Source organism: Xenopus tropicalis, chromosome 6 (assembly GCF_000004195.4).
Source record: "Xenopus tropicalis strain Nigerian chromosome 6, UCB_Xtro_10.0, whole genome shotgun sequence".
In the NCBI taxonomy this organism is placed as follows: domain Eukaryota; kingdom Metazoa; phylum Chordata; class Amphibia; order Anura; family Pipidae; genus Xenopus; species Xenopus tropicalis.
The window spans coordinates 45,625,999-45,650,640 of record NC_030682.2 but is presented as its reverse complement, the minus strand read 5'-3'; the positions used below and the strand labels follow the sequence as shown (position 1 = coordinate 45,650,640).

At 36.9% G+C, this 24,642-nt stretch overlaps 1 protein-coding gene across 2 annotated transcripts in view; it reads right to left on the bottom strand.

Moving 5' to 3' along the window:
• Positions 1-24,642, bottom strand: part of kat2b (K(lysine) acetyltransferase 2B) — a 45,752-nt gene that overhangs the window by 7,821 nt on the left and 13,289 nt on the right. Inside the window, exons 2-16 of one of the 2 annotated variants that reach the window (XM_002932406.5) lie at positions 23,383-23,509; positions 21,453-21,598; positions 19,995-20,084; positions 18,347-18,528; positions 15,210-15,401; positions 14,198-14,307; positions 12,390-12,515; positions 11,326-11,462; positions 10,394-10,602; positions 9,736-9,862; positions 7,484-7,594; positions 5,133-5,276; positions 3,925-4,039; positions 2,969-3,005; positions 886-949 (exon numbers count right to left, since the gene is read on the bottom strand). In XM_002932406.5, the coding sequence (XP_002932452.1) occupies positions 886-949; positions 2,969-3,005; positions 3,925-4,039; positions 5,133-5,276; positions 7,484-7,594; positions 9,736-9,862; positions 10,394-10,602; positions 11,326-11,462; positions 12,390-12,515; positions 14,198-14,307; positions 15,210-15,401; positions 18,347-18,528; positions 19,995-20,084; positions 21,453-21,598; positions 23,383-23,509 (1,917 nt within the window). The remainder of the gene's footprint in view (positions 1-885; positions 950-2,968; positions 3,006-3,924; positions 4,040-5,132; positions 5,277-7,483; positions 7,595-9,735; positions 9,863-10,393; positions 10,603-11,325; positions 11,463-12,389; positions 12,516-14,197; positions 14,308-15,209; positions 15,402-18,346; positions 18,529-19,994; positions 20,085-21,452; positions 21,599-23,382; positions 23,510-24,642) is intronic. The other variant, XM_012965563.3, reaches the window with a different exon arrangement.

Genomic DNA, 24,642 nt, shown 5'->3' with positions numbered 1-24,642 from the left:
ATGGCCCAATATTCTCAAGCTACAATCTGTGATTTCTCTGAGCTATGCCATGAAGGAATCATGCTATGAATTGCCAAGCTGATTCCTGTAACAGTCATTCATATTTAAAGCAGATATACCACATAAATGTGATTCCCATCCAAACAATACACAGGAATATTAAATGTAAGATGCAGGCATGAAGGACCATCAGCCATGGAAAACCATGGGTTTTTTTTCTTTAAACCACATTCTGCACCAAACTTAGATATGGTCATTTGTTTCAGTTCACTGATTATATTTAAACTGTATAAACCTGCCCATGCCTATTTTTACAGAAAAAAAGCAGCAACAAAAACTGTGCAACTGCCTCAATCACTTTTATTAAGTGGGTAACTACTGCAGAATAATGAGATCCTTGCCCAAAACTGGGAAACAATTCTGATATTTGTCCCTAGGTTCTATTCCAGAGGGAAGTCTCAGGTCCAAAATGTAATGTATATTAATAACTTGATACAGTCATGATATGTCTTATCTGAAAACCCACTATCCAGAATGCTCTGAATTAAGCGTATGTCATCTCCCATAGAGTCAATTTTAAGCAAAAATTTCTAATATTTATAGATGATTTCCCTTTTTTTCTGTAATTATAAAACAGCCGCTTGTACTTGATGGTAACTAAGCTGCATTAATCCATATTGGTAACAATGTTTACATTTTTCTACTTAAGGTATGGTGATCCAAATTACAGAAAAACATCTTCTCCAGAAATAGGTCACATTTCTGTATGTACAATAGTAAACCAGGTTTAACAGGCAAGAGGCAGTTTATAGATCTCCCAGAATGAAGAAGCCAATTGATACAATGTAATGGTTAAGAAGAACTGATGAGGAAAACTTTTCTTACCTTTACCTGCTGAAGGATAGTTTTTAATATGTTGTATAGTTGATCTGGATCTTTGGGCTCTTTACTTGAAACAAAATAATAAAAACAAAAGATAGAAACAAACAAATGAGTTTCAAGAGAACGTTACATAGATGATGCAGGTAATTGTTATTTTCCTTTACAGTCACAGCTGCACAGTCATTGCTGTTAGAAAGTTTTTACTTTTTTTTATCCATGTAAGTCTGATTTAATTTCCTGTTGATTTGAAGAAACAGCGGCTGGCATTACAGCTATCTTGGTATGGGAGTTGAACAATTTTACTCTTTTCCCTTTACAGTAATTAACACACAGCTGTAAATTAAACCTCTTTTCTTCTAATCTCAGTACAAGCTCTTGTCCACCTAGTACATCAAATAACAAATTTATAGAGGGATTATTTCCTCCACCAGTGCCTCTCCTCCAATTTTGGTAGTCCATCTTATCTTAGAAATGGAAGCATGCATTCTCCTTTTCAATGTATTTACCCCTCTTTGGAATTTAAAATAATTAGTGATTACTTCTCTTAGGGCCCTATCTTCTGCATTTGTCATTATGACATGTATACCACTACCGTGTTATTTTAAAAAAATGACCCTAGAAACCAAATATTAAGTAAATGCCTTCAAAATAAAAAATGTTACATAATTAAAAAAAAAGCATGAATAATTAACATTTTTTAGAATAAACATTTCACCTTATTGTGAGCTTCCCCTTTAAAATAGTCCCTTGTATCCCTAGTACAGACTTGAATGCCAGATGTGAGAACTCAATATACACATTACATAGAAGGTTATAAGAAAAGCTGGTAAATTTGGAAGAAAGGCAGATTGTGGCCAGATTCATTGCAGAATAGAATGTTCCCAAACAGAATGCTTACTAATCACTCCTTTTCCAATAAATAAAGAGGAAAAGAGCACAAACAGCAGTTGCTCTTAGGTACAATGGCTCATTAATTCTAGCAACTCACTTTATTCAGCAAACCCAAATGCAAGGCAGTCTGATTTGTTGCTTCTTTAGGGGTTTTTAATGAGGTCAACAGCTTTCTTTAATAATAATTTGATGGGCTCAAAGATCAACTGTGAAAGCAGACTTTATCTGGCTTTCAGGTGGATTTTTCTACTTGTCCGGTTCCTTAGGTTGCTACTTTAGAATATGAAACAATAATGCAAAACAAAACTTCCTGGCTAAATGGTGGCAAATGGGAAATATGCCTTTAAATCTCAAACACCCAACCTTACTGAACTGGTTTTCGCAAACCCAAGATATCCATGTGTGTTAAAAATCTCAATATGGTGGTGCTTAAGTTATTTCAAGCCAAATGGGACATAAGGGGGATACCAAACACAGCAGGCACTGACAGAGCAACAAAAGATGTTGTAGAGGAATCTATGATTGAAATGTTTTATGCACGAGTACCTGCTGTTTTTGGTATCTACTACCGCCTCAAGTTAAGGTCTGGAGCATGTGCATCTGGACACTATGTAACACCTGGGAGCCTTGACTATGGCCACAGCATTGTACTGTTTTTTTTAACTTCATAAGGGGTACTGAGCCAGTCAGTAGCATCATTATATATATATAAATATATGTATAGACATAAGGGGTCATTTATGTCATGGAAGGCAGTGTCCAAAATGTCAGACTGCACCAGTTTTTGGCACTTTGCACCCTGTTTTTCTCTTGCACCCTTAGCACTCTAGCACTTCTGCACTGATTTTTGGTAAATGATTCCTATAGGCTCTATTTGTTACATTCAGCTGACTTGTATCCAGCATGTTGGATTTATTATACCAACTCAAAATAAATACAATTTAGCCCTTGTATACTAATATTAATTGATCTTAGAGGTCATTTAAGTAACAGAATGCAGTGTGCAAAGGGCAAAAAGGGTGAGAATTGATCATTTATTGCCCTTTGCACACTGTGCTCTGCTCTTTTGCAATTACCGAGGGTCTCTGCACTTTATTTTAGGATGGCGAGAAGAAAAGCTTGAAAGAGTAAAACTAACAAAATACAGAAAGAAAGCAATCAAATAAGTCAAATAAGTAAATTCAGTATAATTTACCTTCTTTCCTTTATGCTGGGCTTCCAACCAGTCTCTCCTACAATAATATATGTCAAAAACAAATTAGAATTACTAATGAACTCTACTGGGCTCATTTACAATTGCAAGTGCACCTTAGCCTAGATTGATGCAAAGCTGTGCGTGTACTGATGCTATTTATAAAAGGTTCCTGCATCCAAACTCGATCCTTACACTCTACCTTACTGGTTTGCTGAGTGGCCTATTGTTTGACATAAAAATAATGAAATAATGAACGCCGAAGTGAAGCCTGTCCCACTAAGAAAGTTTAGATGCAACAAGCACCCAGCTTATTGGAAGCAATTATGCATTACAGAACTTGGCCACACTGGCGCAGGATTTGTAAGAAGAAATGCTACATTGTAGGTAGTGATGTGCAGGCCAGTCAGTAACATGCGGGACCCACAGTTGCTCACAGGTCAGGCAGTTTTGGCCTGGCTCAGCACATCCAAAATGCCCGTGGCTGACTGCTGTCAGCTTATTTATACACTCGCTCTTGCCTACTCCGCCCTCTTTGGAGATATTAGATGGGTTTGGAGAAGACAGTTAGGATCGGGTCACCTTTTCGCCAACTGGCACATCATTAATTGTGGTGAAAAAATGATGGGTAAAAAACATGATGATTTGAATTGAAATTGCATTTTGCATACCACACTTGTGTGAGAAATGGTGTTTTATGGATTTACATAGCCAAACAGAACATCTACTTTACACAAATTCTGCATGTATTCTATATGTATCAGGGCCTGATATTCTTAAATAATATTGGCAAAATAAATCAGCGCCTTCAGCAAAGAACGAGCTTGAATAGTAAAAAACCCTCAGAATTCTGTTGATTATATTCAGTATGGAATAACCCTTCTGCTAAATATGGAAATATAAAGAAATATAAGTACCATTGGAAATGTAAAGGTTAAAGTAATTATATAAACACATACTAATCCCAGGAATGCTTTCAATGGGAATCTGCCGTACTCCTTCCTTAAAGCAGGATAGTCCAGGGTATACTTTTCGTATTTGTGCTTGCTTCCGCTCAATAATCTTTTTGATAATCTGTAATGGAAAACAGATCTATAAACATAAATACAGTGAACCTTAAAGTCAATCTGAGACATTTTGCTCTTTGCAAGTTGCCTATACAGTATGCTGCGCAGCTTGTGGCTTCTGTAACTGTTTTATTTTACTCCTCTAGGCCCATGTTTGAGGCCTCCGTGAACAATATCTGACCCAAAAATTGGTCAGATATGTATTGGGCAGGTTAGAAAACACAGTCAGATGAGGAACACATTGATGGAGTCCTCCTCTAATGTGTCTCCATTTTCTTTTTATTAAGAGCCCATCATTTAGCAAAGTGATTAGATCAGCTTTTCTGACTGAGTTCTTAGTTCTTAAACTGGCAAACAGGGCAGGAACTCCATGTTCGGTTCTTGCAAGGCAGATAATTATATTACCAGTATACAACCCCATCCCTTCGCCCTTTGTTGTTATTGTTTTGTTAGCAGGAGTCCATTAAGCAGTGGAACATAGCTCCAATTTCTCTGTTTGCCCTGTTTACCCGAGAGGCAATTCTAGAATTACCAACAGCATGAAGGTAGTGGTAGCTCTAGGGTTCCCAATTGGTAGTAGGAGCCCATGCAAGCAATTTACCGAAGGAGGCAGGAAGGACACAGTGGTGCCAATTACAACTATAGGGAAATGAAAGAAGTATCTTTAACAAATTGTCTGATGTGCACAACAACTGTGTCCATATTTGCATGACCCTAACTGTCGCTACAGTCATAAATGAGCCCTTATGTTATTACTGAGTTAATTGTCATTGTTTTCCAAATCTGCATTTACATACAGTATAAGGCAGACTTCAATGGTGCATTTGGCTCAGCAGAATTCAGCATGACACATTTTTTGTTGTTGTATTGAATGGCTTTACTCAGCAAAATGCTGTGCTCTGTTGTGTCATAATGCACCATTCCAGCCTGCTCCGTCCCAGCATAGACTAAAATACAAGCTGTGTATAAAATCTTTCCTATAATTTATGCTGTGATCAGTTATACACTGCATATACAAAGGATACACTATACAAAGGATACACTATATACAAAGGATCATTAAATATCAAATACAAAATGGTTCTTTTGGAGCACTTTACCTCTTTCTGTTTCTTTATAATGACAGAGAATTCAGTATATGGAATTTTGGGATTCAATTCACACCCCATTAAGGTAGCTCCTTCATAGTCCTTAATGTATCCAACATACCTGGCTTTAGGCACTTTAATATCTTTAGAAAAACCCTAAAAACAAGTAAACAAAATAACATGTTCATATACCATTTTTATACTTTTTATACCATTTACCACTTTGCCCCAATTATTTTCACTTAGAGGAAAAAACAATCAGTACTGTAGTTGTTGCCATTGTGCACTGAATCTGAGTTTTTAGTGAAAACAGATATTTGCAAGTTGGGAAAAGAGAAAAAAAAGGTAAAAAAAAATTAGTGAAGTGATAAAGAAGAGTAAAAGGATGAGGGGGCCTGGGCTGCCTAAAAAGGAACACCAAGGGGCAGATTTATTATGCTGTGGGCTTCACTGGGCTTCGCGGTGTACAAAATGGTGTAATTTTTTCATGGTTTTTTTTTTCAGCCTAAACTTGTGTAAAATCTGGTGTTCAGACAGTAAACTTCTCCATTTATTTTACACAGCTTTTTACACCGTTTTTTCTGCAAATTGTATTTTACACAGTATTATAAATAGGTCCCTAAGGGGCAGATTTATCAATAATAAGAGGAGTATTTATCAACTGGTGAACTAAAATACACTAAAAATTCCATAGGAATAAATAGAATGTGGGTGAATTTCTATGTATTAGGCTCTAAACTCACATTTAGATAAATCTGCCCCTAAGCCATTACCTGGCATTTTTCCAGTGCTGGGGTCAATAAAATAATTAACATTCTACATTATTATAAGCAATATTTCATTATGAATTAATACATTATAATAAATAATATTATTTTATAGGAAAAGGCAGTCACTGGTTGTCATTTATTAAAAGATGGTGAGTAGGGCAAATTTTTATCCGACATTCCTGCTGCAATTCACCTGCCTGCCGGTTTAAGCAATCTGATCATACAGGCACAATATTTGAGGGCAGCTGTAAATGTAGTTGTTATGTAAGTTGTTATTATGTCTTTGTCATTATGGCTGGAACACATATAGGGCACTGCCATTAACACCATCCATTTTAATTGGATTGGATTTTAATGTGTGCTTTTCGCTGTACCCAACCATGCACTGGGTAATGGTAAATAAGGTCAACTTTTATATTATAGCTGTCATTCATTCTAATTGTAGATCAGATGTAAGCCAGTGGGCAGCTGCCTGTTTTTCCATTTGACTGCTGAAACATCATGCTCTAATAATTTCCTAGACAGTAAGCTGACAGGTGTTCTCATGGATATTTAAAGATAGTGAAAGAAAACATGCCATTCAGTAAAGCTCTTAAGGCACTCCCATATTTACTATGTGTTTTAAAGGAGAACTAGTATATATAAGGTATATTCTCTGGGGGGGTACCAAAATTTTAGGCACCAGTGAAGCCTAACAGGAGTTGGAGGCCCAGGGCATCAGGTAAGCTATTAAAATCACTGCATAGTGTTTTAAACTGGGGTGCACCCCTTCCCAGTCATTATACATTTTGTTCTCTTTGAAATGTAATTTATTTAAAGAGCTAATGTATTGGGAATACTTTACAGACTCATTCCCCCTTTGTCTCCCCATTCCCCCTAGTGTCAGGAAAAGCAACATCTTACATTATCTGTATCAAAGTGCCAATTACTGTTGTAAATGTGTACAATTGCAAGTGCACAATCTGAAGAAGTCTGTATGGGTTTCCTCCTATATTTAAAAATCATACAGGCAGGTTAATTGACCCTAGTTTGAATGTTATTGGGACCTTAGATTAAGCTGACCTGGGGCAGGAACTGATGAAAATGATGTATAATTGTAAAAGTGTGAAGGCTATGTTTTTATAAATAAATAACGATAACAACCTAGGTGTTTCTGTTTTCTACTCTAATAATGTCCCTGTCAGACACAGTGGGCTCAACAGGAAACACGCATCTCCAATTACGTATCAAAGCAAAAGAGGGCTTTTGATTGTAGAACCATGTGTACCCTGACTACTGTATCATCTTATTCTTTTTTTTTGTTGTTGTTGGTGTGCAGGTGTTTTAAGGTATTGTCTTAGGTATATGTAAAACAGTATTCTTTTTTATTAGGAACGATCTACCTCAGTAGTATCCAAAATAAATAAGGGTTAGCCCTTAACGGTTATATTTTTGTCACTTTTTGGATCACAATTTCCATGATAGAAAGGATGGATATGCCAATATCTTCAGCCATATAGCTGTATTTCATGTTTGCAGAATATAAATGACTGCCACAAATACATGAAGGAATACTTAATACTCATGCTAAAGTGTGCAGGTTTAGATATTTACCTGTTTTTTGAAGTAGCCGATAGCATACTCATCTGCATAAGTAAGGAAATTCAGAACATTATGCTTAATGTGGTACTCCTTGAGATGATTCATTAAATGGGTTCCATAGCCCTAGGGGGGAAGTAAACAGTATAATACAATAAGAGCCATAGGATTATGTGCATAAGAGACCACCACCAAGATACAATACGGATAGCAAATTGTATAACAGTGGAGATGCGCTAAATCTGTGTGTCACGGAACTAGTTGTGTTCACGAGAACTGTTACTTTTATAACAATAGAGGGATGATTTTTCATCAGAATGAATTCACCTTTTCTTACTGATTTAGTAAGAGAACTGAAACATGCTCAGTGCAGTTATAAAGTAGAATTAAGCATTTATATTTCTGGGCTTTTGTACGAACACAAGGATTTGTCCCTGTGAAGATGGCCCTAGTAAGCTCCCCATTTTTTTTCTGTTGATTCAAAGTACATGCTCAGGAGCGACTCACAATATACAAAATACTAAAATGATATAAAATGCTAGATATAAGGGTGTATTACTGATATTAATAATAATAAGCTCTGTAGGATCAATATCAATAACAGAAGTACCCTCACATTCTTTCCTAATGTTTTGATTACAGTTATAGTGCTGCTGAACCTCTGGGGTGGTATAGTATACAGTGTTCAGCATATAAAATATTTCATTCATATAATATATTTCATTTCTAGCCATATTTATTTAGAACTTAGTATTCCTTTAATGCCCCCACCCCAAAGCAATGTTTTCAAGAACTGTGCATGGCACGTAGCATGCACAAAATTGTGGCACACTAGTGTTTCCATATGCATGGTACTATCACCTGCAACCCTTCCTCATCCTCTCCCCTGAAGTTGCAGGGTCTGTGCCCTCTATGTGTATATTTTATGCAACTGACATATATACAAAAGCACACGTTTGATGAGGGCCAGAATTTCAGTTAATAATTATTATTATACAACCTGCTGAAGTGTCTCCATCAAAAATTATTGAAAAATAAAAACTACTGGTATGAAAAGCATCTCACGCATTTCAGATGACGACCCTTAATTTTAAAGTTCAACCCCCAACATACAGTTAACATCTGTAAATACCCATCTTTCTTGACTTTTTGCCCTGAGAATTTCTCAACTTGTTCATATCCTTAACAAGAACCATGTTGGGATGCTTTTAAATCACCTAGGAGATTGCTAGAAATAACAGCATTTGAGGATTGGTATAATTAACTATAGATAACAACAAAGCAGATGCGCCTCAGTCCCTGAGCTCATAACCAGTGCTGCCAGACACGCTCTGTAGGTATTATTATGACAGGACAGGCCTATATTAAGGCTATCTGAATTACGGCTAGCTGTTCCTCTTATAGTATTTGGATGTAAGATGAAAAACACTGCAGAGACTAGGAATTCTAATATGGTAATGGCACACATGATTGTTTTAAGCATTTTATAAATAGCCCAAAATAAAAGCACCTAAAGCAAAACTTACAGACTTAAAGGGGTAGTTCGCTTTTAAATTAGGTTTTAATATGTTGTAGACATTGATATTCTCAGACAAGTATTTAGCTTTTTGTTGAAAAAGAAAGATAGATAGAAAGATAAATAATAAAAAGTAACAAAAATAATATATTTGTAACCACACAGAGCAATAGTTTCTGGCTGCCAGGTCAGTGACCCCCATTTAAAAGCTGAAAAGAGGCAGAAGAGAAAGGCAAATAATAAAAAAAACTATACAAAAGGAATAATGCAAACCAACTGCAAAGTTGCTAGGAATAGGTTATCCTATAACATACTAAGGGGCACATTTACTAATCCACGAATCCGAATGGTAAAAAATCGGACTGGAAACGAAAATTTAGCGACTTTTTCGTCGCGTCGCATTTTTTTCGTATTTTGCGCAATTTTTTCATCGCCGTCACGACTTTATCGTATTTTGCACAACTTTTTTGTCGCCGTCGCGATTTTTTCATATTGAGCAATTGTAGACGGCAGAAAAACCAATCCGATTTTTTCGCGACGGCGACGAAAAAGTCGCAGAAATACCGATCATTATGAAACAACGCGTTTGCACGCTTTCGGTCCGTTCGTGCATTAGTAAATCTGCCCCTAAATGTTAACTTTTAAGATTTACCACCTCTTTAAATTGCAATTGCCTGACATGTTCTTGTCACGTGAGAAAAATGGTGGTTTTTTTTTAGCAACTATCCCTCATACCCCACATATTACTTACCTTCACTTGTTCATTTGACGTTACAGCACAGAAGACAATTTCAGTAAAGCCCTGGGTTGGAAACATTCGGAAACAAATCCCACCAATTACACGCCCGTCTTTGATGAGAGCAAGGGTTTTGTGTTTTCTGAAATTAAATTATTTCTCATTAATTCTATCTGCACATGATTATTCATGTGTAGAAATTCAAACAATGCATTTATTTTTTTTCATATGATTTCTGACCATAAGACACAACCTAGGCACAATATCCTTTGGTCATGAAGCCTCTTTTTTTTCTTTAAGACTTGATATTTTTGATTTAAGATACAAATGAAGTTATTAAAAAAAGGCACTAAGTTTGCCTGTGTGCAGTTAACTATAGGAACCAATCAGCAGGTAGAATTAACTGTTTTGCTGCTTGTTTTGAAGTAAATATATTATTGGTTGCTATGGGTTACTGCACACAGGCAAACTTAGTGCCTTTTTTTTGTTACATATGGGTGTAAAGCTTGAGGTGTTGACAAGTTATATGCTGAAATCCCACTCATTATGCCCGTTAAAAGACATAGCCATTGGCAAATCAGCGATGCTGATGAATAGAACTGATTTCTACATTAAAAAAATGTGAAGTAAAAACTTGGTGTTTTCATCCAAAAATATAAAAAAGGGCACTCACGGATCAAAGACCAGCCGTGTGATATATTCCTTGGGCATCCTAGGTAGCTGATGAGAGAAAACATTTTGTAACCCAACAAGCCAAATCATGATCTTTTTGTTCGGCTTCTGATTTAAAGAATTCCCAACCACATGGAACTCAATTACACCCCTGCGTTCCTCCAGTCTGGCTGCTTCATCTCTTGCAGAAATTGCCGACAAGAAGCTTGTCTATTAATCAAAGAAAAGCAGAAAAAAAACTCATAGGTTTTAACCTAGATTTAAAAGATTCACTCTTTTTGCAATGACAATCACGTTCTAAATGAGGCGTTTAGTTCTCCAGTTAAAATATGGCAGATAAAAGTTACATAATAAGTTAAATACATAAAAACTCACCCACGTTCTATTCATTTCTATGGGATTTTTAGAAGCATATTTATCAATGGGTGAAAGTTAGAATTCCCCATTTAATAGATACGCTTCTAAAAATTCCATAGGAATGAATAGAACGGGTGAGTTTTTATGTATTAAGCTCTAAACTTATTTTGCCCCTAAATTAAGACATTCTACTCAAGATCAGGAAAACAATTTAACAGATTTGATTGATTTTCATGATTATAGTGCAGATGTATAATAGAAGACATTATATTCCTAGTGAAGTACAGTAAGAGTAATAGTACGACTATTGATATAATATCATATAAATGATTGCAAGGCTGTGCTTTTATTATTCAAGCTTGAGGCTAGAATTCCACTGTAACTGATTTACATTTTGTTTTAAATATTCATCAGTATAAAGTGCCTTTGGTTATGGTTACAAATTCAAATAGAAGATCATGGGAAACTGTCGGTATTTAATGAGAATGTTAAACATACTAAATACTGGAGTTAGGATCTGTTGGTTATTTCCCTATCCTATTCAATTAGGCTGATATTTCCATCCTCCACACTCACTTCTGGTCCAAGCATGGCAGTAGGATCTGTTATTGTAGACATGACTTCATGGATTAGCTCAATGGGGATGTCTCCTACAACTCTGGGCTTTTTGGCATCTTCTGCAGCAAATGGCTCACTGCTTTTTCTTTTAATACCTGTTAGATTACAGATACGTACATTTTAATTGGAAAATTCATGCCACTAACTAAATTAATCTTAATGAATCCAGACTGATTGCTGTCAGTGGTATAAATTGAATAAATTCCTTTGTATGTTATTAAAAAGAAGACCCTGCTTAGGAGAGTATGCTATTGCAGTAGGAGGGGTGGCTCTGAGAAGGCTCGTAGTCAACGGTTGTGTGACTATCACAATACAATAAAAGACTAGAACTTGACATTTTACTGGTCTCTAAAGACTGCTGGGAAAAGCAACCTGCAGCATTTCCAGAGGAATGTCTCATCTGACACTTCTCATCTTGACCATCTTAGTGCAGTCAAGTTTCAAAGTGATTGATGGCCATAGGCAGGAACCATACTTGGTGTATCTCTGGACATAATTGCATATCTGCAGCCATAGGCAAACAAATAGTACAGGTATGCCTATTGCAAGTATCAGCAGGAGCCTGTGTTCTTTTTACATTACTCTAAAACAGGAATATAAACAGCTATTACAAAAAATTATTATAAGGACTTGTGGGTTGCAGTTATATGACAGCCCTTTAATCCAATGGTGCCCGAACTTTGCATCCTCACCATAACAGTGTCTTAGATCAGTAATTTGGGGTCCAATATTTTCTTAGTAAAAGCCAATTTATTTGGCTTTCAAAGCCCTGCTGCATACTGATTTATTCAGCTCCTAATGGAGCTCAAAGCTGACTACTATTCACCTGATGTTGTAAGGGAGCACTACAAACATGAAGGAGAAAACCTTGGTCATGGCCTTTGAAACGTTGCTGTATTAGCCTTAAGGTAAGAAATATATCAATGTAAGAACATTTTAGCAGTAGCCCTGTGTAGAGACAAGGCCTCTATGTACAGAGAAGCACACCACCTCCACAACCTCCTTTCTCATTCACCACATACCTAAGTTTGTTTCAAGGGCACAAGCTGGTTTTCCAGATGGACTCAGGCTCCCGCTGCTGGACTGTTCCAAGGATGAAGGGCTTGCAGCATATGCAACAGACATAGTGACAGGAGGCGCGCTGATAACTGAAATGAAAAAAAATATTCATGAACAAATGCTATTAAGCTTTATATCCTCTTGTAAACAGTAACAAATATATAAATATTCTGTGTTAATTTCTATTTAATCGCTTTGGATCAAAGGATAATTGTAATCAAAATCTGTCCACGTTTAAAAAAATAAATTGCAAACAGGTAACATTAGCAGATACACACAATACAGCAATCAGGAGTTACTAGAATCTGTGCTTGAAAGAGTGCATTACAGTATCTTGCCAACTAGAATGCCAAGTTCAGGGATTTTCTCTGCAGTCAGATCCTCTTTGAAATTACACAAACATGTCCCTTACAAGAACATATCAATATCACTTTAAAAACCTTCTGGAAGCTAATTTTTAAATCAACCATACAAGGGCCTCCCTTGTGCAAGGGTGCAGTCACAGCAATAGGGTTTAAGACCTCCACAATACAGATTATGCTACAACACTGCTTGCAAAGGTGGAAAAAGTTGGACTTATTTGTGTCCAAAGAAACAAAATGCCTGACCTTGAAAAAGAGCTTAATAAGGCTTTGTACAGCTTTTTTTAACTTTGTAAAAAATTGTTGCAGCATAAGTTATATAAGGCCGCTGTAGCAATGACTTGGTCTGGGAAAAGGGCAATCACCTAAAAAGATGGACCAATGCGTACCTACAGTCTATCAGATATACAAGCATAATGTCATTGCTACAGCAGCCAAAGCTTAAGAAGACTTGCAGGACAGTAGAAGGCAAAGTTTTTACTGGATAAGGTTATAGCACCCATAGGTTTATGAAAGTGATACTGACAGACCCTGGTAAATACATGGGTAATGTTAGTATTATTTTAAAGGGCAAATTATCTGCTGACGCGTATGTACTGAAATCTGCATGCACTAACAATGAGCACTGGTTCATATCACAGAATGACTGATACAAATGCTGGGAATGTACAGTAGTGAGATCTGTATTCACAGTCAAATTAATAATAAAAACATTTAATGATGCCCCCTATTTCTGGAATATATCATGCCCTGTCATTGTACATCTAAGGGGCATCTTTATAAAGCGTGTAAAAAACACAACACAGCTCTAAAACGTGTGAAAAACTATAGATGGTGCTTTTGTCCCATTAAGGAGTTTTAATATCATGTATCTGGCCTTTAAATCATACTAATAGCATCTTTAGGATCAGCTGTATGTGTCATCCCCATATATAATAAAAGGCACTAAGTTTTCCCAAAAACATTAACCAATAGCAACTCCCGCTGCTGCTGGCCATTTTAGGGCACACGCATGCACATTATGAGCAAGTGCCTCGACTGTATGTGTGACACAGAGCAGCTGGCACATCACCCAGTCCTATGCCACATACAGTACATGCACATTATGAGCAAGTGCCTCGACTGTATGTGTGACATAGAGCAGCTGGCACATCACCCAGTCCTAAATCACTTACATGCACATTATGAGCGAGTGCCTCGATTGTGTGTGTGACAGAGCAGCTGGCACATCCCCCAGTCCTTTGCTACATACATGCACATAACAAGCGAGCTGGGACACTCATTATGCATCTATGTGTGCCCCAACATGGATAAGAATTAATTTCCTATCATCACAATTTCATTTTGCCACACTTTCTCAGCAAACAGACTCTTTAGCAATGAAAACAAAAATTGCCCTTATGTGCTACCTGCTTGGATTCCAAGATCTAAATTAGTCTGAGATGATGCCGACATAAAATCTTCATCCCATATTGGAGAATTGGAACTATAAACCTCTTCCTCCAACATAGATAAGAACCTGGACAGAGTAAAAAAAAATGAATTAATTTAACTGTAAGCATTCTGTAAAATTCAAAATGCACATCAAAATTATAAATATGGAAATATTACAGGGTAAGCAGCACTCATAACACTTTCCTTTGGGAAATTAATTTTCTATTTTAATAACTGCAAGTTTCAGTATATAACATCAACAAAATGGACATACCCACCCCCCTGCATAAAAGGTGCATGCAAAGAAGAACTGTGGTACTGTGCAAGGGCGGATGGGGACCTTCAGCTACCCAACTCCCTGCACCTCTACTGAGGTGCCTACAGTCCTTTGAGTGCTTATATGGTAAACATAATGTTGTATGTATAAATATATATACAGTATATATACACTGAACATATATATATACAAGATCAGCCGAATCACTCCCATCTGACCATCTGACAGGCATGGTGTCAGCCTGTGGGCACACAGTATATTTTGGCACTCAGACATAAAAGTATGCATCACATGCCACAATGTGTTGTGTTTGAGCACAGGCTAACTTAGTGCCGGTCAGATCACTTACACCACTGACTGGAAGGTAGAGTTGGTTACTCCGCCCGTGTCAGTACATAGCCGAGAAATGGCCTTGTGTAGCATTAGCCTTGAGCCGAGTGCCAAAAAACAAAAGGTGTAATTCATTCAGTAAAGCTGGTCAGCACTCTATCTGTGCTTTACCTATGATTCATCCCTTGGACATCCCTCCATATAGTATACTTATATAATAATAAATAAAATAATATATAAAAAAACAAAATGTATCCAGGTAGTTACAGTACAGAATAATTTGCTTATATCAATGTTTTACCAGCAGCAATGACATTAAAAGAAAGAGAAAAAAACAAGCACATTTTCTGTATGAAACTGGCACAGTTGGCACTCCGTACTTAGGGAAATGGGTCAGGATTAATGTTCGCTTCTCCTGTGGAAGTTTATCCTTCTCCTGCCGGGCCTGTTCCAGTAACTGTCGCCGCATCACAGTGAAGACAGAGCGGAGGAGGGTTCTCCCAAATACCTGTGTTGTTTCATATCGATTCAAACTGTCACAGAACTGCGGGACATTACAATAACACAGCCACCTACACAACCATAAACACAACATTAAAAAAAAAATCATAATACTGATACTGAGCTATTTAGAGAGATACTGAATTCACAATCACAACAGCAACAGAATGCAGAGAAAAGTTTTGGAATGAAAATGTATAAAAGTGGCAATGGGAGAAATCTGAAAGATTCAAATTTTCTAAATAACACAGTGGATCCAGGATACCATTGGGGTTCAGCCAAATATCAGCACTTTGTGCATTATTAATCTCTGGGCCCGATCTTTCATAATCAGCTAAATTCAACTACAATCCTTAATGAGATGTATACACCAATTTTTTTGCCTTTAATAAGAAATATTTATTCAAATAAACTTTCCAGTATGCATTATTGTCAGGTTTCAATACATTTTAAGTTATTAAAAATGGTATCTGCAGTATCTCTCTGCTCTGACTGGTGGTTTTGCAGGAGGCAGCTTATTACCACCCCTATAAAGAAGCAAGAAAGGGACAGAAAAATCCTGCTACAGATAACTTTAAAATCATTGTTAAAATGTAATGAACATATGCTGGAAAGTTGTTTATAATGGAATTTAGTGGAGATGGGCTTCCCGTAATTCTGAATAACAGGTTTCTGGATAACAAATCCCATACCTGTATTCTGTATTAACCTCCCTCCTTATAACACAACTTTATATTGTTCAGCTAAAGGGTTATTTACACACACAACAGTTGTATGACTGTGCTCATATCTGAATATGCAGATGAAACTTTTGAGAAGGATATGATATTTGGCTGAATCCAAGAATTACGGCTTCATGCATCTCTAATGCGGACTGAAATACTGTAACTAGCTTGTATGCAAATGTATTATTCCTCTTGAGATCTGCATGACATGCAAAGTCAATATTTATACAGACCTCAATGTACCCGCACTCATTAATTCAGCTTTCTATGTCAGCTGAGCAAACAGATGTCTGAAATATAATGTTCTGACAATTGGAGAGTCTTTACTTAGGTGCATAACAAACAGTAGTCAATGAATAAGAGGGTTCAGAAGGTGGCTTATAAAGTACTGTATATTAACACTGCTTCAGTGGTGCATCTGGTAGCCTGCCCAGAGGAAAAGCCTACCTATAAGACAACATATACATTATTTGGTGGCAGCCAGCTTAAACCTCCATGTGGAATCAGACCAAGTACAGTATTAATATATTATTTTATGTTGGTGATTTTATTGGATTTTGTGTGATTTTATTTCAGCGTCAAGTTGCTGTTAATTGCTTGATTGTGCCCATAAAAGGTTGGCTGCACAGCCAGTCCAGTGCAACTGCCATTCTGACCACCAATCTAACTCTGGATAATTTCTTATTGCTTTGATTGTATTCACCACATTTTTAATTATTATTTCATTATTTGTGTTATTTTTTGGCAGTAAAAATTGTACAACCAATATTTTTCTTTGAGGTCCCTACATCCCAAATAGTTTTGTAAACCTATGCATTATTAGGTACCATTCAGAAGACCCCTGCCAATCACATAACTCATGGTGTCTCTTTGTATCTAAAGACATGAGTGAAACAAGGTCTAAAGCAAATTGTCGCGACTTTTTCGTAGCCGTTACGACTTGCGCGAATTGTCGTGACTTTTTCGTATTGAGCACTCGTAAACAGCGGGCAAACCTTTCCGACTTGATTTTTTTGTTCCGCATGATTTTGGAAGCCTCCCATAGGACTCAATGGCACTTTGCAGCTCCAACCTGGCCCAAGGAAAGTCATGATACTGAAGCTTGAATGAATCCGAAACTTTCGTACTCAGCGCAACAGTACGATTTTTTCGCAGCGACAACGAGAAAGTCGCGACAATTCGTGCAAGCCGGACCGGCTACGAAAAAGTTGTGACAATTTACGAAAAAGTCGTGGCGGCGACGGAAAAAATCGCAAAATACCGATCATTACGAAAAAAACACATTCGGACGCTTTCGATCCATTTGTGGATTAGTAAATCGGCCCTTTAGTGTTTAACACCTAAAAAGGAAAGCAAAGGCTTGTTTTTATTGTGCGTGTTCAATTTTTCTAACATATAAAATAGTTTATACCTTTATACCTTTAAAACTTTAACATTATTGCACCCCCTCCCTATGGTCATTGAGATTACTATAAATTAATACAAGTTTTATTGTAATTAAGGCACTGATAAATAAGCATAAAAAAGCTAAGGCTGATGGACCATGGGGAGATTAGTTAGATCAGTTAAATCTCAGCTACTGCAGGCGACTAATCTTCCTAAAATGCCTTCCCACCAAATATAAAGTGAATCGCCGGCGAGAAGGCATACATATCGCTTTGTTTTCTGAGGTCGCTTAAAGTTTCCTCTTGCAGGAAATTTTACTTTATTGCCTGTGGAAAGGTATTTCAGGGAAATTAGTCACCCACGGTAGCCGAGATTAACCGCAGGCAACTAATCTCCCCATGAGCCATTGCCCTACCAGCAAGTAAACTTTCAGTCAAAAGATTAGAATCCTATACCAGGTCTATGCTATTTGTTCATTACAAAGAGCAATTTCTTTGTTTCAGTTCTAGCTGTTGTTAAGTGTAGGCTGTGTGACTCCTCTTCACCTGTCCAGGGCTCTATGCTCAGTCATTTAGTGTGGCATAAGACAGCCAGAATAGCAAGAATAGATAAGAACTTGATAGAGGGAAGTACTTGCCTTGAAATATTGTGTATAGAGTGTAAGCCCTTGGCCTTGCCACTTTAATAAATATGGCAACACCCCGCAAGCAACAATCCACAATTAGGTCACATGAAATAATAATTTGGTCTTTTACTCAGGCAGCCAGTTCAAACCACTTCAGATTTTCTGTTGCAGTCTTTCAGTTTCACAAAGCCGACAAACGATGCACATCCACAAATCATAGAGATTGCATGCAACACAACAGCAATAGATACCCATTACTATTGCATTAAGAAGAGTGTACCTTGTATAGTTCTCCTTATATCCAGCAATATCATCATTTGGTGACCTTAGTCTTCGCTGGGAGGGAGTTTCCAAATGCCAGTAGTTGATGCGATTCAGGAACATTTTAGCCAGCTCTATGATAGTCTGTCTTTCTTTGGAAGGCAAATGGCTGAACTTGTACTGTACAAAATTATTTACACCCTTTAAAGAAAGTAAATACAGAGATGCACAGTGAATATAGTCTTCATGTTTTCAGACTACCTAGAAAGAAGATAACACAGATTTTGTTTTCTTGACCCCTGCCTGAAAAAAACGTGAGCAGTGTAGAAAGTAATTTGCTCTGTAATACAGACTCTGTTACTTGCTGCTGATCAGCTCAGTTCTGCTTGGCTACAATTAAGGCTGCCATCCAGATACTGATGCCCCAGTAAAGGTGGCCATACACTGTAAGATCTACAGGTGGGCGATATCGGGGTAATTCAATTAATTAAAACGGCAGGCATAGGCGACGTTGGTTCGGGAAGCGCATCAACTAGCCAATTCGGTCCCCAAATTGGTCTAAAGGACTGATATCAGCACCTAAAATCGGCCCATGTATGGCCACCTTTAGGCTTTAATAAGCCAATACTGAAAACTGGTCATTACTGTACATTGTTAAATTATTGTGCATGGCATGTGGTAGCTTCATAGTGTGGTGCAGAATGCAGAGAATGGGTTCTCAGTCAGCACACTTAGGTTAAATTGACTATAAAGAAAATAAATGAATGAGAGATGGTAGTTATATTTGCCCTTTAAACACTTTAGTGACCTAGAACTAGGAATTCTTCCCACTATCATTCTAGAAGAATAAGGTTATAATGACATAAAAAGCATTGTCAGAAAATTTTGGATTTTTTCTTCTAAAGCAACACACATTATTATATCTACTAAAAGAGAATAATGTAGGATTTTGCAGATTTGCCATTGGTTATGTGTTTATATCGCAAAAGGTCCAAAAACACGAATATGTAATGTAAGGACAAGAGTGTTCCCAATGTAGTCACTGCTCACTAAAGGGGTTGTCCACCTTTAAATTAACTTTTGTATGATGTAGACATGATATTATAAGATAATTTGCACTTGTTTTTTAATTTTGTTTCCTTTTGGTTTATCAGTTATTTGGAATTTAGCAGCTGTTTTCTAGGGTCCTGTTTACCATAGCAACCAGACAATTTGAATGAGAGACTGAAATATGTTTTGGAGAGGGACTGAATAGAAAATTACGTAATAAAAAGTAACAAAAATAATAAAATTGTAAGTTCACAGAACAACAGTTTTTTGGCTGTCGGGGTCAGTGACCCACCCCCCCCCCCCCCCCCCCATTGAAAGCTGGAAAGATAGAGAACAAAATGGCAAATAATTCAAAATCTATAACAAAAAAATAATAATAAAGACCAAAGTTGCTATGAAAAGGACATTTTATAACTAAAAAATAATATCAGTGATATACATCCCTCTACAGCCCAAGATTTCCAAAAGTTGCCTTGTTAAGAAAACACCACTTTCTAAGGAATAAACAATTAGACACTGATTAACAGCCTGGAACTTTGATAAGTACAAAAAGAAATACAAATATACATACATTAAAAAACTAAGGTAGGTAGGAAAAGATGTCAGATCCCCATTACCTGCTCAATACTAGGCTTCTCAAATGGAGGGGAACCCAATGATCCTTCCACTGCAGGTTTCACCATTTGCAGGATACACTTCCTCAAAAGCTGAATAGAAGAAGTATGTACATGCTTTATTCTTAGTTGGTAAGATACATTTCAGCAATAGAATAAAATGTAACTCTAAACCCACACATGACTATAAAATAATGCTCTCTTCAGCTATAATTTCATTCCCTGTTTTTACTTCCAAACAAGTTGGCAACTGTTTTGTATTGAGCTGTAGTATTTAACAACAGTTGTGGTTTAGAAAAAACTACCCATGGTGCACTGAGCTGAACTTATTCTGACATACCCTAACATGAGAGCCAGCATTACCCACAATTTCCTTATAGTCGGGCCATGCCTCCCAACTGTCCCGATTTTCAAAAGACAGTCCCAATTTTGACAGCTTAGCCCGCAGTCCCAGATTCTTTCTAAAAAGTCCCTCAAGCTAAAAAAGATACAATCTTTCTCAAACTTAATTAAAAAAGTAGCTTTTGGCAGAAAGCCCAGAAAAGTTAAGAAGCTACACATGCACTTAGATACAATTGTAACTAATAAGCTAAACAGGTTTTTTGTTTTTTTTTGCAAAACACAACAAGACCCCCAAACCCCCAGAAATGTGTTCAAACTTTAAATAACCTGCTATATTTTGTAAAATGGGAGTGGTATTTTAGGAGGTGTGGTTGCAAAAATGGGCGTGGTCAAAAATGTTGTCCCTCTTTGCATTTTTCAAATGTAGGGAGGTATGTACCCGCAAACAAAAGAGGAAAAGTGGGTGGCTAAAATTAGTACAAAATTATTTGTGTGCACCACAATATGGTGTATGTCCTGAACAGAAAATTTGCCTTTTAGTAGTCCCATAATACAGGGTTAGACATCTGTGTCCAACATACCTGCTTGTCTAATGTAAGTAATAAAGAGGCCTTACAACTATCATAATTTTAGCCTAATGTTTTATTCAGCAATATTTGTGGGTTTTGGTATTCCTAGCACTAAAAGGTTCACACAGTGAACAAAGGGAATTGCCAGTGGAAGGGAATACACATTTCGTTTTGCAAAATCAAGTAAAGTTGCCTGCAGGAAAAATTTTGCGTGACGCTTATGCCTTTCCACTTGCGATTCACTTTCTTGCAGAGGGTAGCAGAGAGTTATTACGGGAGACTAATCTCTTTGTGCACATTAACCTTAAATTATAGTGATTAGGGATGCACCCAATCCACTATTTTCGGATTCGGGCGAATCCTTTGTTACAGATTCGGCTGAATACAGAACCAAATCCAAATCCTAATTTGCACATGCAAAGTAGTATAATAAAGGTTAAAGAGAACCGTGTGGCCAAATTTGTTACAATGATTGCGCCTTTAAAACATAATTTTTTCCCATTTCCACAAGCATAATGAACTATATTCATCTTAAAAGGTGAGACATTACCTTAAATAAGCAGAAATAAACTTGTTTGGTATCAGCATCTTCCTCTTTGTGCACACATGTGAATAAATATTCAATGTCCAATACAATCCCCAGGAGACGGTTCATTTCTTCTTCCGACACATTCTCCAAATGAGATACATGCGCAGCTGTAAAACGATGATGTGTTATAGAAAAAGTACTTAACTTTCTATTACGTTTTCTCTTTCAAGAAGAAGGAACCTGGCAGGATAACGGCTGTTTAATGAAAGGGATTCAAGCCTTCTGAAGGTAAAGGAATAGGTAGAAATGCCTCTGCAGAACCCTCTGTCAGTAAGAATATTAAAACTCTGGACCCAAAAGGATGAATGCACCCTCCTATGGTGGACATCCTATTTGTAGCAATAAATAGGCACAAATATTAACACCATTTTCTCCAAATATTGCTTAGTACAAGAGATTACTGATTCTCATACAAATTTATTGTATCTCAATAAACAGTGATATACAGAGCGCCATAAATGATGCCAGGTGCCCCAATAGCTCCCCATCTTCTTTTCTGCTGATTCACTGCACATGCTCTGTGTTGCTGTCACTTACTGAGCTTAGGGACCAACCCACAGTATACTGTGTAAATAGATTATAAATGTCACAATGTAAGGCTAATTAGTGTATAATACAAATAATTACTACATGGCAGCTCTGAAACAAGTGCAATTAGCATCAGCATCAGCCCTGTAGCATCAGCTTATATGAAAGGCAAACCTCATTTTCTGCTTGATAATTTGCTACGACCCCTAAGCTTAGCTTCTTCCAGCTGCCCAGAGCACACTGAGCATGTGAGTGTCACAGACTCTTTTCAAGATGGGGAGCTCCTGCAACAGTTTTGATCATTGCTATTATTGAGATGCTAGTATAATCAGTTAGGGTGTGCTACACAATGGAAATCCGGCTCCTTGATATTATATAATGAAGACAGCAGCAGTTGTTTTGAAAAGTGATTACTTCAACCCAATCATTATAGCGTACTCTTGAGATGCTGAAACTTTAGGCTGCTGCAGTAAGTACAGTATATGGCATTTTTAGCCATATTCATTTTTAGGGTTTAGGGAATAAAGAGATAAGATTGCCTAATTCATAAGTAAAAGACCATACTACCTATATTAAGGTGGCCATACATGGGCAGATTTAACCTGCCATTTTGGGTCCTATCTGCCCATGTATGGGGCCCTCGACATCAGCCAGATATGCATCATGCAGGTTTGATTTTACCATCAGAATGAGGACCGCCTCAGCCAAATGAGCAGATTTTATAGTGTATGGCCACCTTTACTGCACTTTTTATTTACAGTAGCTAAAAAACAAAGAAAATATATATACCACCCCCTCATGGTTCCTGCTGCTGAAGAACCCTTTGAAGTGTCATGCATTCTACTGTATCTATTCTGAAATTCTAATTTCTGTAATTATGCAAAAAGCATAAACAGAAAGCATAAACAGGAAGCATAGAAACAGCTATATATTTAAAGTGACAAATAGATGAACAATACATTAACAATATTATGTAACAAACTACTCATTCCCTTTGCGTAAGCAAAGATCTGATCAAACATACTGTATTTCTAATCTGTACAAGCAGCACATAATGCTATTAATCAATGAGATGTTTACAGCTAGAATCTGGACAACCATGCATCTTGGGGATTGCAGTGGAATTAAAAAAAATATGACTTGTGTTTCTGTAAACATTAGGTACAGTATCTCCAGGGGCAGGTTAATGCTGTCCACATATAGGCCAGCCTAAGCCCCTATGACAAATATGATTTTTTTTCCACTTCAAATTGAGCCAAGTCTGAGCTTTTTCAGACTCTTATGAATATTTAGTGCAATAAAGAGTACAGCAAAGATTTTTCTTGTCTATATACTGTATAAGGTCAAAAGCAGTTTTCTTTACCAAGGGTATGGCCGCAGCTTCGACATGGCTCAGCGAGGCTGACAACTGTCTGCTGGAGATCCATCTTAGGGGGTGTTGGAGGAGGGTTAGGGTTTTTCCAGCCATTGCACTTACATGTTTCATCTGCCTAAAAAATAAGAAGAATATCACATATTAGATATAAGTTTTCTGTTACCACTTAGAACTGACACCTAGAGGTCCATTATCAACAAAAAAAAGATGATTTGTGCATTGTGGCACAAATGAAAGCGTCAATAAACCCGAAAATTTCTAAAATCATAAAGCAAAGAAAGTGCTACTAACTAACCATGAAAAGAGAAAAAAGGAGTAAAATTTTATATATGAGAGAGATGGATATGCTGACAACTCCAATTAGCAATGCAAAAAACCAAGACCAAAGAAGACCTCCTAGAGGAGTTTAAGTGTCACACAGTTCATACAGTAATACCTTGTTTGTACAATAATAGTAAAAACAATGAGCACACCTGATTAGTGAGTCAATTTGGAAATAGAACTTATTCTTGGAATAAAGGATTGTCTCACAAAGTATTGTCTCATTTATATAGAAAAAGTGTTCTGTGAATAACAAACTGTGTTATTACTTTAAAAACTACAGTGCTAACGATATATTGTTGCTCTGTAGATCAGTGAAAAGGGCAGAATTAAAACTTTAAAATTAACTTTTAGTATTAATCAACTTAAAAACATACACTCAAAGTAGGAGAAAGAAAAAGAAAACTGAATTAAAAACAATAAAAAATGTGTAAGACTGCTTTTGTAAACTTCTCTATTTTTTAATGTACACTTATACATTGAGAATTTGATTCACTCCAATGGTACCCAGACATCAGACTTGGTCCTTTTTAAAGTCTCCTCCTCTCAAGGTATGTGCAGCCCTTTTCCATCCTGCTTTGATATTCCTATTGCTATACCCCTATTTTTTCAGTCTTACAAATCTTGTGCTCTCGCTCTTTAGTATTGTCACTGGAACAATTTCTTTGAACTCTTAAAAATTCACCTATTGGTGATATGTTTAGAAACTGATATGATCAGAAAGCATACAGCTACCAATTCAACACTTCATTCTTCCAGTCATCATGAATAAAAAATTACACCTCTTGAAGGACTTTGACCATTTGTTATGTTAGAACAAGTCAAACAGACTTTTTAGGCCAATAGCACACACATAAGCAGCATTTTTGCTGCTGGCGTAGGTCTGTTCTTATCTCAGGCATGTCTTTGGCCCATCACTGCACATAT